Source organism: Artemia sp. Qi Xiang Cuo, chromosome 8, assembly GCF_049724085.1.
Source record: "Artemia sp. Qi Xiang Cuo chromosome 8, ASM4972408v1, whole genome shotgun sequence".
NCBI classification, from domain to species: domain Eukaryota; kingdom Metazoa; phylum Arthropoda; class Branchiopoda; order Anostraca; family Artemiidae; genus Artemia; species Artemia sp. Qi Xiang Cuo.
In genome coordinates this window covers 63,729,564-63,745,063 of record NC_142801.1, presented here as the reverse complement: position 1 = coordinate 63,745,063, position 15,500 = coordinate 63,729,564, and the positions used below count along the sequence as shown (strand labels likewise).

Sequence of the window (15,500 nt, the reverse complement as noted above, 5' to 3'; positions counted from 1 at the left end):
TCTTGACGCATCCTTGAGAGAACAAATTCTTAACTAGGAAAAAGCCTCGGGTCTTGGTGGTCCTTCACAAGTTGCTGCTGTCACCACTCGCGTACATTTTGAAGGTATAGGCTACCACACTGTTTGAGTTTATTGGTCACCGGATAAAATATAAATTAATATGCCATTTGTTTAAATGAATTTCCTAAATACTCTGTCGGTTTTTGAATGTCATATACACAGTCTTATTTTATTTTCTTGTACCATAGAGAGACAGAGAATTTCCCTGTAGAAATGTTGCGACTCAAAAATTCTCGTTTTATCTTTTGATTTTGATTTCCCCATAAGACAGCCACTCGCGAAGGACAGAAAAAAACTGCATCTTATTCTCTTTGCTTAAACCATTAAGCCCTATTCTTTCTCCACTTTAGTATTTAGTATATCTGAGAAAATTCCTAGTAGGAATAGGTTGCTGGGAAATTGAAGTTTACGTGTTCTGATTTATTTATTTTGTGTGTGTGTGGGTGTGTGATTGTTTTTGTTTTAATCAGCCCGAATAGCCGAGTTTTCTCTAGATTTTTCCTTAACCTAAAACAAAGTCTACTGGTCTTATGATGACAATGCGTATACGTACTCTAAAACTCAAATATAAAGGAATGCGAAACATGCCTAATAGAAATTGAATAAAAAACGAGCTGTTTCAACTGAAAGCAGAGAGGAACGTTAAAACTTAAAGGATACACGACCCCCCCCTGATATTGAATCATATCATAGGCAGCACAATCGCGCTGCCTAAGTAAAGAACGATGTTGGCGCAATGTATTACTTATTTTTTGTTTTCTTTTTCCGTACTAGGGCACTTCGTATCGAAGGAGTTGTCTTAGAAACTTCGAAAAGGACTCATTCGATTGGAAATTGGAATGGCTAGTGCCCTTTATAACAGTCGAAAATGATTGGAAGGCCACTAACGCCCCTTCCACGCCCACTATTTCCCCAAACACATCCAATCAATAGTTTTAGATAACCATTTTGGTCCGCGTAGTTGATGGCCAGATAGAAATTATGTTTTTGAGGAGAACACTCCCCCACAGCTCTCAGGGCAAGGGTTTTAAGTTATACCCTGGGGGGCATATAGGAACGATGTTGGCACAATGTATTATTATTTATTATTTTTTTCTTTAGACCAGGGCACTTCGTATCGAAGAAGTTCTCGTAGAAACTTCGAAAAGGGCTCATTCAATTAGAAATTGGAGTGGCTTGTGCCCTTTTTAATAGTCGAAAGTATATGGAAGGTAACTAACACCCCTTCCACACCCACCATTTCCCGAGACACATCCAATCAGAATCTTGAGATAGCCATTTTGTTCAGTGTAGTTAATTTCCAAATAGAAATTATGTTTTTTAGGAGGACACTCCCCCACAGCTCTCAGAGCAAGGGTTGTGAGTTATGCCCTGGGGAATATAAGTTTTTTTTACAGAAAGTGTTGTCGTAAAAACTTCAAAAAAGGCTCATTTGATTGGAAATTCAAAGGGCTAGCACCCTTTTTAACAGTTGAAAGTGATGGGAGGGCAGCTAAACCCCCTCTCAAGGCCACCTTTTCTCCAAACACATCCAATCAGAGTTTTGAGATAGCCATTTTGTTTAACGTAGTTAAAAGTTCTGGAAATTCGGTCTTTGAGGTTGACACCCCCCCCCCCCAACAGCCTCAGGTAAAGGGTTGAAAGTTATGATCTGGGGGCTTATGAAGTTTTAATAGAAAACGTTGTCGTAGAAACTTCAAAAGGGGATCATTCAATTGGAAATTGAAATGGCTAGTGCCCTTTTTAATAGTCGAAAGTGATTGGAAGGCAACTAACACCGCTTCCACGACCACCATTTCCAAAAACACATCCAATTAAAATTTTGAGATAGCCATTTTGTTCCACGCAGTTGAAAGTTCTGGAAATTATACCTTTGAGCAGGACAGTCTCCCCAGACTCTTCAGGGAAAGGGTTATGAGTTATTTCCTTGGGGCATATAAGTATTTTATTGAAGTCTTTGTCGTAGAAATTTGAAAAAGGGCTCATTTGATTGGAAATTCAAAGGGTTAGTGCCCTTTTTAATAGTCGAAAGTTATATGAGGGCAACTAACCTCGCTCTCACGCCCACCTTTTCGCCAAACACATCCAATCGAAATTCTTAGATAGCCATTTTGTTCGAAATTAGGTCTATAAGGATGTCAACCCCTCCCCCCACAGACCTTAGGGCAAGAGTTGTAAGTTATGCCCTGGGGGTATATAAGGGTTTTATAGAAAGCAATGTTGTAGAAACTTCAAAAAAGGCTCATTCAATTGGAAATTGAAAGGGCTAGTGCCCTTTTTAATAGTCGAAAGTAATTGAAAAGCAACTAACCCCGCTCTCACTCCTACTATTTCCCAAAACACATCCAATCAAAATTCTAATATAGCCATTTTATTCAACGTGGTTTAAAGTTCTGGAAATTAGGTCTTGTAGGATGATAACCCCCTCAGAGCCCTCAGTGCAAGAGTTGTAAGTTACGCCCTGGGGGGGGGTATAAGGTTTATATAGAAAGTTGTTGTAGAAATTTTGAAAAGGGCTCATTTGATAGGAAATTGAAAAGGCTAGTGCCCTTGCCAATAGTCGAAAGTGAATGGAGATTAATTAACCCCCCTCCCACGCCCACGATTTCCCCAAACATATTTAATCAAAGCTTAAAGGTAGCCATTTTGTTCAACGTAGTTTAAAGTTCTGAAAATTATGTATTTGAGGATAACAAACCCCCCAGAGCCCCCACGGCAAAGGTTGTAAATTATGCCCTGGGGGCATATAAGGTTCTTATAGATAGTGTTGTCGTAAAAAATTCAAAAGGGGCTCATTAAATTGGAGATTGAGAAGGCTTGTGCCCTTTTTAATAGTCAAAGGTGATTGGAGGTTAACTAACCCCCCTCTTACGCCCACCATTCCCCCAAACACATCCAATAAAAATTTTCAGATAGCCATTTTATTCAACGTAGTTGAAAGTTCTGTAAATTAGGTTTTTGAGGATGACAACCACCCCCTCCATTCCTCAGGGCAAGCGTTGTAAGTTATATCCTGGAGACATATAAGTTTTTATTGAAAGCGTTGTCGTAGAAACTTCAAAAGGGCTCATTTGATTAGAAATGGAAAAGGCCAATGTACTGAAAAAAATACAAATGAATTTGTATTGTCAGTTTACTATACATATACTGATATTTAGTAATCAAAATGTTAATATTATTTGATTTATTAAAGTTATAAAAGTAAAAACGTTTATATTTTTCAGTAAAGTGCAAATTATGTTCTGGCCTTGGGAAGGCTTAGGAGTTTTGAGCCCAACTCATATTAATTTCTGCACTTTTTGAGTTTGACTCAGTTATTTGTTGTAATTTCTGTTCGTTTTGGGTTTCATTTACTTATCGATGCTGATTTGTGGTAGTTTCACTCTTGGTAGATTATTTGATTTTACTTTTGCTCATTTTTGGTTTAATAAAGTTCTTTAATTTCCTTAAAAAAAAACTATTTTGTGAAAAAAGTTTTGTAAATTCATTTTCAGAAAGGCTTTGATTGGATGATGTCGATCTCGAAATCTCTGACCAGAAGAATTAGTGGAGCCTACATCTGAAAAAATAACGTGCATATACAATGTTTCAATAGTTCTAATTTTTCAAAACAGTATACAACAGAGGTTGCCTGTGCGATTTCCATATTTCCATTTTTTTAAAGAAAAGAACTATAGTTTATCATATGTGAGTTCCGTCCATTTTTTTGTACTGTATTTTTATATTATTATCTAGTACGTTTTTACTTGTTAAAGCTAGTTACCAAATACTGTGCTTCTGTTTTTGTTATTTAAAAAATAACAATGAATATCACAAATAGCCAATGTTTGGGAATATCACCATGGTATGGGTCTGATAAAAGTTACATGACACAACCCGATAGCACCATATATAATAGATAAATAGGAGATCTAACTTCAATTTTCAAAAGATGAAAAATGGGCAAAAGCTTTAACAAGGCTAGAACAGTGCTTATTGCTTTCTGCAACCTTTTAGAACTGTTTTCTACCGATCCTCCTATTTTGAAATTTTATGTCCAACTATGCAAAATCTGGGTATTAGCCTTGTCCCGACTGTGCCAAGACATTGTCTGCTGTTGTTGATAAGCTTATTAACGACAAGGATTTAACCAAAACTCTAGTGTTTCCAAACAACTATGTATCTAAAGCCTTCCAACTGCTGATTCATGCCACTATTCTAAGTCAAGCAGCAAAATGTGAGATGAGTCCCTCTTGTGTTAGTGCCATCCCTGACATATATTTTTTACTCAATCCTAAGCTCACATGATTTCTAGCCCTAAGTGTAGTTACAAACCACCGTTCGACAATTTTGAACATGCTACACAGGGTGCTCACCAGGGTGCCGTTTCTTTCCCCTTATTTTTAATTATGGAATCCATGGTGATCTGGTCATCTACTCCCTTTTTTATCCGTGGTATCCTCAACATGTCTTTAGTTTGTCACGCCCATAGCATTTTAACCTGAACTGCACTATCAAGCGCATCATCGAACTTTTTCCTTAATAATACCTGTACATGCAAAGTTTCATCGTAATTTGAGGCAGAAAAATTCTTCGTCTATTTCAAGTCTAAGCAAGAGCCTCCAGAAATCAGCCTCAGATGGAAATGAGCCTCCAGATGGAAAGAGTCTCTAGATAGTAATGAAACTCTAGATGGAAATGAGCCTCCAGATAGAAAAGGGAGTCAAGTGTGGGCTCCAAACCACGTTATTGTTCGTTCGTTCCAACCACATTATTGTTCAAAATCTAGGTAAAATTCTGTATGTAAGTGCGCATCAACTATTATCAAGGAGGTGCGGTGATTCATTATGATACCTGGTCTTTATTTACACTACAACCCATTTTGGAACTCCAGCCTCCATTTGGCTATGAAATCCACGTGCCAAGATATTTAATAGAACTTTGATTAATTATGATTTATCTAATAATTTGTAATTCACACTATTTTTTATTCTGGTTTTTTACTTGTTGCTTATTTATTTTCGTGACTTCATTTCGTCTTTTGGAAATGAAGTCCTCTAGATGGAAATAAGCCTCCAGATAGAAAAGGGAGTCAAGTGTGGGCTTCTGAATGTATCTCAAATAAGCTGCGTTCCAACCACATTATTGCTCAAAATCTCGGTAAAGTTCTAGTTTAGCTACTTTTTGCTATCATGGGAATAGGTTAGGTTAGGAAAATGAAACTTTCAAGGATTGGTCTACATACTAAAGTATGTCCTGGGAAGGTATTTTGAAGTCCCTACCTCCATTCCTTCTCCCTCTAGAGGGCGGTAACTTTTAGTGACATTAAAAATCTTTGTCTTATAAAAGTAAAACCTTGCAAAGTAGATCTTTTGCTTAAATGAAGCACAAGAAAGCTGTTTTCAGCTTCACAACTTCGTTTAATCTCAATTTATGAAGTTTCAAAGATCTGCAAATATATTTCCTCGATTAAAAAAAACAACAAAAAAACAATTGACATGGCTTCAAATTTTACTTAAATAACAGGAATTGAATTTTCAGAACTAAAACCAGAGAAAAAGAAACTGTTAACTGAAAGTTAAGAGGAAATGCTGTTTTATCAAAATTTCAATAGGTATAGGTATACTTTCTAAGCAGGCAAATTTCTAAGATTTAGAAATCAGAATAGGGTTAACATAGAGGCTTGGCAATAGCTTCTCAGAGTATATTTTGGTTTAGATTCATTACTGAAAGTTTCATTCTTCTAACCTAACTCCCTTTCCAAGATAGGTAAAAGTTGCTAAACTAGACTTTTACCAGAATCTTTTCCGAAACTTCCCATTGTTTTCTTCTGTTCCACCAAAGCTCTTCTTCGTTTCCCCAACGGACTCAAATTCGTTAAATGTGAGAAAGCATAATATTAACATTATTACCATTGTCTGTGAATACTCTGAGGCCACAAGTTTTAGTTTTTAATTTTCCGCCCATTCTTGCACCTAATGTGAAAGATCCTGGTGGCGCAGTTATAAAACCTATAACTGGACCTAAGCCTTAAAATTGGTCCTTTTGTAGCTGCACTCCACAAGCTGATTATTGCCCACACAGAGGAGAAATTGCAAAGGGGAATGAATACGCGTCACTTGTTCTGCCAAGTATAATCATTTCAAAAATGTTCTTGTCTAAGCTTTATAATGCTTTGGCCTTGCCTCATATACTGTTTCCTAGCAGCATTTAGGTATCTTCTCATAGCCACGGATAAGAAAGAGATAAACAAACTGCTTTTAAATTTCCGTCTTTAACTCCCCAGTTGGTCTCGAAATCGATTTCTTATGAAAAAACATTTAATTTCTTACCCTTATCTCAGTGTTGATGACCTGGCCTCTAACCTGTGTAGTAAAGAGATGAAATACCCCTGAATGGGCATTCTTTTTTTGAATTGTTTGTAGTTAGTGTTATGTATTTTGTGTGCTATCATTATTATTTTTTCCGTCTTTCTTTCTTTTTACACCCCATCGTTGTCACTTTGTGCGTCGATAGGTAATAAAATATTCCATTCGTTCATTAAATTACTTCCTTAGAAAAAAATAGCATCTTTGAAAAATGCCTGATCAAACAGTTTGTGGTAACGAACTGCAAGTTAGGATCGGCCTGGCTCAATAGTAACCGAAACTATAAAAAAAAACGGAATTTTGATATCAATAGATCATGCCTAAGTAAAAAACAATGTTGGCACAATGTATTACTTCCTTTTTTTGGCTGGTTTTAGACCAGGGCACTTCATATTGAAGGAGTTGTCGTAGAAACTTCGAAAAGGGCTTATTCGATCGGAAATTCGAAGGGCTAGTACCCTTTTTAATAGCCAAAAGTGATTGGAAGGCAACTAACACCCCTTCCACGCCCACCATTTTCTCAAAAACACCCAATCAAAATTTTGAGATAGCCATTTTGTTCAACGAAGTTGAAAGATCTAGAAATTATGTCTTTGATAAGGACTCTCCCCCCAGAGCCCTCTAGGCAAGGGTTGTAAGTTATGCCCTAGGGACATATGAGGTTTCTTTAGAAATTATTGTATTAGAAACTTCAAAAAGGGCTCATTCGATAGGATATTCAAAGGGCTAGTGCCCTTTTCAATAGTCGAAAGTGATTGGATGGTATCTAACCCCTCTATCACGCCCACCATTTTCCCAAACACATCCAGTCAAAGTCTTGAGATAGCCATTTTGTTCAACGTAGTTGAAAATTCTGGAAATTAGGTCCTTGAGGATGACCAACCGGGGGTATATAAGGTTTTTATAGAAAGCTTTGTTTCAAAAAGGGCACATTCGATTTGAAATTGAAAGGGCTAGTGCACTTTTTAATAGTCGAAAGTAATTGAAGGGTAACTAATTCCCCTCTCACGCCCACCATTTCCCCGAACACATTCAATCAAAATTTTGAGATAGCTATTTTGTTAAACGTAGTTGGAAGGTCCGGAAATTGTATCTATGAGGATGACAAACCCCCAACAGCCCCCAGGGCAAAGGTTGTAATTTATGCCCTGAGGGCATAGAAGTTTTTTTTATAGAAAGCGTTGTCGTAGTAACTTCAATAAGGGCTCTTTCAATTTGGAATTGAGAGGGCTATTGCCCTTATTAATAGACAAAAGTGATCGAAGGGCGAATGCCACCCAAACCCCCACACCACCCCACCCGTCATTTCCTCAAACACTTCCGATCAACAGTTTATATAGCCATTTTGTTGAACGTAGTTGAAGGGTCTGCAAATTATTTCTTTGAGTTTGACAACCCCACAGCCCACAGCCTTTATATGAGTATGACAGCACTCGGCATTTATAGAAAGTGTTGTCGTAAAAACTTCAAAAAGAGCTCATTCGACTGGAAATTGAGAGGGATATTGCCCTTTTAATAGTTGAAAGTAATCGGTGGGAGAATCCCCCCCCCCCCAGGCCAATCATTTCCCCAAACATTTCCGATCAACATTTTGATATGGCCATTTTGTTCGATATAGTTGAAAGTTCTGGAAATTATGTCTTTGAGGATGACAAGCCTCCCCCCATACCCCTAAGGACAAGGGTCCTAAGTTATAACCGTGGGGCATATAAGTTTTTGTCGTAGAAGCTTCAAAAAAGGCTCATTCGATTGGAAATTGAGAGGACTAGTGCCTAATTCATTAGTTGAAAGTGATCAGAGACCAAATGTCACCCCAAGCCCATCATTTCCCCAAACACTTTCAATAAAAATTTTGAGATAGCCATTTTGTTCAACGTATTTGAAAGGTCCGGAAACTATGTCTTTCAGGATAACGAATCCCCCATCCCTCAGGGCAAGGGTTGTAAGTTATGCCCTTGGGGCATATAAACTTCTTATAAAAAGCATGGTCATATAAACTTCGGAGGGGGCTCATTTGATTGGTAATCAAACGCTCTAGCACTGTTTTTAAGAGTCAAAGTGATCGTAGGGCAGTTACCACCTCACTTCCACCCACCCACACACACGTCGTATTATCCCGAAATGTATCTAATATAAATTTTGAGATAACCATAATATTCAAAATAGTCTAAATTTCATATAACAAGGCTTTTGGGTTTAAACAAACCCAAAAGATTAGGGACAAGGGTTGTAAATTATGCTCAGGGGGTATTTAAAGTTTTTATGGAAGGGACGGTTGTTTAACTTTAGAAGAGGCTCAGTCTTTTTCCAGAAAAAGACTACGTCAATATAAAACGAGCAGAAATTAAATAAAAAACTTTTTTCACAAAATAAATTTTTCAAAAAAAAGTAAAGAACTCGATTAAACCAAAACCAAAAACCAAAAAAAAATCTTTTAAATGTTTTCATTTTTATAACTTTGAGAAATCAAAAATTAAGGTTTTAAGGAATAAATATCAGCATATGTATATTAAACTGACAATGCATATTTTTTCAGTAAATTCATTTGAATTTTTTTCAGTAAACTACAGATTATATTCTGGCTTTTAGAAAGCATAGGGGATTAGAACCCTATTTATATTAATTTCTGCTCGTTTTGAGTTTGACTCTGTTATTTATTTTAATTTATGTTTGTGTTGGGTTTCACTTATTTGTTGATACTGATTTGTGGTAGTCGCATGCTTGGTAGATTATTTGATTCCATTTTTGTTTGATTTTGGTTTAATGGAATTCTTTACTTTTTTTGAAAAACTTATTTGTGGAAAAAGTTTTTTAATTAATATATCAAAAGAATCAAACAGTTTGATTCCTGGTCCTGATGCCTGATAAACAGTTTGCGCTAACGAACTGTAAGCAAGGAGCGAGCCGGCTCAAAAGTAACTGAAACTCTAAAAAAACGGAATTTTAATACCAATAGATATATCAAAAGATTTTGGGGTTTCATGCTGGTTTTGTATTTGATACTTGATTAATAAAAACTTGAACTGCTGAAATTCGAGCAGTTAATATTTTATTTATGTTTAGGTTATATATAAGAAAATTTAATTTAATTCTATCAGCTCTTTCCAATGACAATTGACACATGACACCGTTGTCGCATGTTGACACTTAAAAAACTTTATATACAGCATCTCAAAATCGAAATGTGTCGTCATTTCTTGAGTCTTATACTTTGCTTCTTACAACTTTGCTTCTTACACTTTGCTTCTTACAGAAACTACTCTAATGGCTTTATAATTACCACACATATTCTCATCGCCTTTCTTATAAAGGAATTTAATAAAAGTTTCCTGAAATCACTAGATACTTCCTTGATTCAAAAACCATATTCATGATCGTCATTATTTTAGCTCTAACTTCACGGACTCCATATTTCAAAAACTCATTTACCACACTATCAGGACCTAAAATCAATACCTATGGTAGATACCTATGGTATCTAATTCACACTTCCTTATTTCATGTTACAATATTTTCTCTACTTTCCTTACAGTCTTCTTGTTCTCATATGATCTATTATTTAAATACTTGTACAAACCCTTCCTATTTTTTAACAAACTTAAAACTTATTCATTAATTTGTTTTACCTGCGTTTCTCACCTTTCTCTCTTAGACACCATCAGCTACTTCACAAACTAGTTTTCTAAAATCATTCCTTTCATCTTATACATTGTAAAAACATAAACTCTCCAGTTTAATATTCAAATACTCCTAGAAATTTTTTCTTTAATCTTCATCCTGGAGTATACCAACTTCGTAATTTCCTGGAAGGCACTTACTCTTGCTAAATTCCAGATTTAGATTAGGACTAGACATTACTAGATGCTGGTCTCTGCTTTAAACATAAATAACAGCACTCCTATATACCCTAGTATTTTTATCGATCATACCAGTTTTCGGTTTATAACAACATAATCAATAAGGTTGGACATCTTACCATCATTTGAGTATCATGTTAACTTACGGGCGCTATCTTATCATCAATTACTGTGTTGGTTGTAACTAGATTGCTATAAAATTTGAATAAGTCTATAGCCGTTGCTATTTTTGTTTCCTACACCAGTCGGTTCTACAGGGTCATATACAACTATGATTGATATCTTGCACTTTTAATGACAAAATGAGCAAGTACCATCCTGTTATTAATAGTTCCCAGCCTAAACCAGATTTAGAAGCTCATTTACAGCACGACAGAATCTGGGAGCCTTTCTGGACTAATCTTCCTGAGACAGCGACAATTTGCAAAGAACCGCTCAAATATGGCTGCAAAACAAAGCGCAAAAACAGGTGCAAATGTGCCAAAGCTTCCCCTAAATACACAGATCTCTGTTCGTGCAAAGGTTGTGATAATCAGTACAATGAGCAGTGCACTTTTGGTAGCTTTAATTGTCAGAAGCCGATTTCGACCCTGGTTAGAAGCTCCCTGGTTACACATGAGCCCTAGTGCCCGCCTATTTACTAGATCCCTCCTGCTTCAGTAAATAATTTTTTTTATCACCTCATTTCATATTTCATATCCCTGAGATATAAGTTTCTGAAACTCCTAACAAGTCCAGTTCTACTGCAGTTTTTTAGACTCAACATGAAGCACTTAAGCCGGTTTAGAAACGGACAGCAAGAAGTTCCTCGGGCCTCGGGACAGCAAGTTCCTCGAGTTTCTCGGGACAGCAAGAAGTTCCTGCAGGCTTTATAGAATTCTAGGTCCATCTTGGTCACGATTTCGTTTTCACATTTGGTGATGCTCTTATACCCACAAGAGTCGACGTCCTGCACAAGCAATTTCAAGCCAATTAAGTTTGACTCATTATATATTCATACCTACAAATGTTATACTACAATGGAAGGCAGCCCATGATAGATAACTTAGCTAGGAAGAGGCTTTATCAGCAAAAAAAAAAGAATTATTTATTAATCAGAATCCAGTACAATGCTGTGCCGTTTACTGGGCTATAATCTTTTCTAAGGCGCAAGTCCTCCAGGCCACCCTGCAGCACTGTTGGTAGCCACGGTTTAGGTTAGGCAATCTTGTGAAAGGTCCACCCTGACACCTCTATGAAGCCATGCAAGCAGGATTTCTCTTTCATGGATAGGGGCGAAGGAATTAGCTTACGACAGAATGGAGACCCCAAACGATCTCAGCAGACTAAAACTCCAATCTCTTATACCCAGCTTATCCTCGTCAGGGTATTCGTCAGGGTTACATTATGGTCAAATTGTTTGTTAAATTATGGAAAAAAGGAAAACAAATTTAAGAAGATTCCTCTCGAGAATGATATGTTCGTGAAAATTTCAGAAAACTACTGCAAGTCCTCAGCAAAAAGGAAAGTTGATAAAGATGAATTTTAGTGTCATTTGTGTTAGTTTTGAGGGTTTGTTGTTTGTTCTATTTTTGTCTGATAGTAACTGATGAAGCGTTACCCCAAAAGTATGCTTGGTATTTTTCAGATTATCTTTTATGGAATAGTGTAGAAGCAGCGAAATTTATGAAAGGTACAAGAAGACGTAGTGAACATTACAAAAGTATTAAGTTTTTGTGAGGGTGAGGGCCCAAAAGCGCTCTTACTGTCCATGTGTTCAAGCTGTGCAGATAGGCAGGGCACTAGTTTCAGGGATGCTCATTCAGAAAAATTTGAGGGGGATAAAATTTATTTAGTTTTTGTTTTTCAATGAAGATGAAAAAAAAGTATTTTTCAAAATCTAATGGAATATATTTCTCAATTTTTAAATTAGAATACCAAAGAAGGGTGTTTTTCAAAATATAAGGGGTACAATTGTCCCCCTTCCCATTAAACATCCCTTCCTGGTTTGATCAAGAATAAATTTCGGTAAAGTAAATTAAATTTTAAGCTTTAAGCGTCAGGACATTCTAAGTTAAAAAGGAAACACATTTTAACCGGTGATGATCATTGCAAAATAAAAGCGTAAAAATAAATTCTACCTTATTTTAGGAAACTATTCAAAGTTCGTTTTCTGCCATGCAATCAATCGTCAAAAAATTGTATTTTCTTGAGTGTTCAAACCTCGGGTTGCTTGTTATTATCACTGGTTCAGAATCTGAAAAGAAACACCACATTAAAAAATCAATAGAACTAAAAGATTGAAATATTTTCTTTCTTTCCCGGCCTATTCAAATCTTTACCGTTGATTAAAGTTATTTCCCATAAGTCACAGATTTCATTATTTTTTTTTCTAATGTCTCCGTTTGACTCTGTTGTCTAGAACCTAATGAGTTGTTTGACTTTTGAGTTATTTTGCTTTTAGGTATAAAATACTTAGAATAGAGAAGGCTTCTAAATTGAAATGAAACAGACGAGATTCAGTTTAAGAAATACTACTGAAGAATGAGAAATTTTGCCGGAAAAAATGATTTTATTATACAAATTTTAGTTCGTTGTTTTTAAGACGAAGAGTAATTAAAGTAAAGAAAGTTGATCGAGTCCATGTTTAGAAACCTTTTGGGCCATAAAACCACGTATAGGAACTTGGAACAACTAATTTTCATATACTCAGTAAAGTTTCACTTTTGATATATTTAAACAGCCAATGTTGTTCTACGAAAATTAAGAAGCAAATTTAATTAATAAAATAAATCAAAATTCGGTTATACAAGTTACCAAGGATACAGAAATTTATTTGAGGGAAGGAATAAAATATAAAGCACATATAATTACCATTGCGATTGAAGCAAAACACGGATTATGAATGGCTTCAAGGATGACCTCCTGGATTGGGACTTTCAATATAACTGGCTGCACAACCATTGTACTTTATAGTCAATCCAGTTGTGAGTTCCTCGGATTATGGATGGGGACTGACGAAAATTAGGATTTCCACGGATTTGTTGAAATGACTTCCAGGATTAAGACTTCCGGGATGACTGGCTGCCCAAAGTATACTTATTTGAAAATCTTCGGTCTTGGAAACTTATTGGAATCTTGGAATCACTCATTTGGAATCTTATAATTATACTTATACTTATTCGGAGTTTATCGAAGCATGGCTGAGGCTAAATCACAATAGAAACTATCTTGGACGGGTTGGGGTGATTTTCTGAATTAAAACTTCTAGAATAACTCACCGCACAATATTTGTAGTTTATTGGCAATCCAGCTGAGAGTTTTTTGGATTATGGTTACGACCAAACAATGATTAGGACATCCTCGGATGGGTTAGAAATATTGGACAAAATTGGGAATTTTGTGGGAGGCATTAAGAAGTAAAGCTCTGAATAGATCTAGCAGAGGAGGAGCGCGTGCAGAGGTAATAGCCTCCGGTGGCCTAATATTGTGAAGTGCTGCTAGTAGTAGTAATTATGGGCAAACACACGTAATATGTTATTCAAAATACCGAAGAAAGAACTTATTACTGTTAGTTTTGTATCAAATATTCAATTTTAGTCTTCGCAGACTAAAAGCAGCCCAAAGACTTCAAGTTAGGTGGAAAATTTTGGAAATTGTGATTATGTTATATAAAAGAATGGCAAATGCAGCATCGCATATAGTATAATTCTATTCTCCTAATATTTCTTCCAATCTATTGAAGAAACAATTTTGTATTCGTAAAAATAACAAAATCAATTCACAAAAAAAAACACTTCCCTAAATATAGGCAGGAATAACTAATTAAATTTAAGCACAACAATCCAGTTCGATTGTGGTTCAATAGTATGACATTATTGAAACTAATTGTATCTTTGCAGTTACAAAATATGCAATATGCATTAACGAAATATAAATAATAATAATAATATAATAACAATAAATGAATAGTAAAACTGCAATAATACCGTGTGCTATTCATGTATGATGAAAAATTTATAACAAAATATAAAGAATATGTTCTAATATTTAAAAACTTTATATTAAAAATGGTTTCTAATTTAAAGTACCATCGAATGAAAAAGAACTGAAATTATTATTTCTATACATTTCTAAGTTTTTTTTTAAGTATGTTTCATAAATACATGTATGTGCACGGAATGCGGATAAATTCAGTAGATTAGTCCAGAAATTGAAACCTTAAAACTTGAAGACCCGATTAAGCTTGAAATGAAACTTGAAATGAAGAACCGAAGTTTTGGTCAAATATTGCACAAAAACGTTTATTGTGCCACTAGAGAGAATTTTGTGCTTGATCCAAAAAGTAATCATAATCATTTCTCCTAATATTATTTTTTAAGTTTTTCTTGAAAATTTGGAAATTTTCAGTTTGATAAACTATGAATAAAGAAATTTTTTAAGTGCAGGTTTATTTTTTTTGTCGATAGATTAACAGATTTTGTAGTACTTACTCTTTTTACTCAATTATTTGTTGTTGTTTTTTTGTTGTTGAAGAAACAAAAGCAAACAACAAAACTTTGGACTTAGAAAAACAAATCTGATAATTCTTTGAACTGAGAATGGGAATATGATTTTTCGTTAGTTTTTTTTGCTGAGGAGCCAGACATTCGTTGTTACAACAATGTCAAAAACAAATATATTGTACCTCTACTGCAAATTTTCGTGGTGAATTTAAGAAAGCGATTAAAATTGCATCGCTTCATTGGGCTTTTTTTGCTTTTAGGTTCTTTCGAAAATTTTGAAGCATTGGTCTTAAAAAAATACTAAGGAAATTATTAAATGCAAAGACAAATTAGAAAAATTAATCACGTTTTTTGTAATAAATGGTATTTTTATAGATTTTTCTTCATCTGAAAGACTAAAAATTCAAAAAAATAACCAAAACTCTTGGCAAAAGAAAAATAAACCTGATTACGATTTGGAACTAAGAATAAGAATCTGATTTTTTGCTTGACTTATTTTTTATGAGGAGCAAATTTACTTAAAAAAAAAAAAAAATATTCAAGCACAAACTTTAGTGCTGAACTTCATGATGAAATCAGAATTTTATCACTTTATATAGTTATTGCGTAATCTTTGCTTTTGAATTTCCTTAATAATTTTGAAGTAACGGCTACAAAAAGAGCAATAGTCTAGTAAAATTGTGGTTTGACCTCAAACAAAGTACTTAACAAATGACTTTTTCACTACTCGACCAAAAAATATCTGCTGACTA

General features: G+C 35.1%; 1 protein-coding gene across 1 annotated transcript in view; it reads right to left on the bottom strand.

Moving 5' to 3' along the window:
* The window catches only part of LOC148949688 (protein turtle homolog B-like), a 211,503-nt gene that overhangs the window by 8,877 nt on the left and 187,126 nt on the right, over window positions 1–15,500 (bottom strand). The window contains exon 14 of the mRNA XM_089093061.1: window positions 12,385–12,500. Within this exon, the coding sequence (XP_088949187.1) occupies window positions 12,403–12,500 (98 nt within the window). The 3' untranslated portion in view covers window positions 12,385–12,402. The remainder of the gene's footprint in view (window positions 1–12,384; window positions 12,501–15,500) is intronic.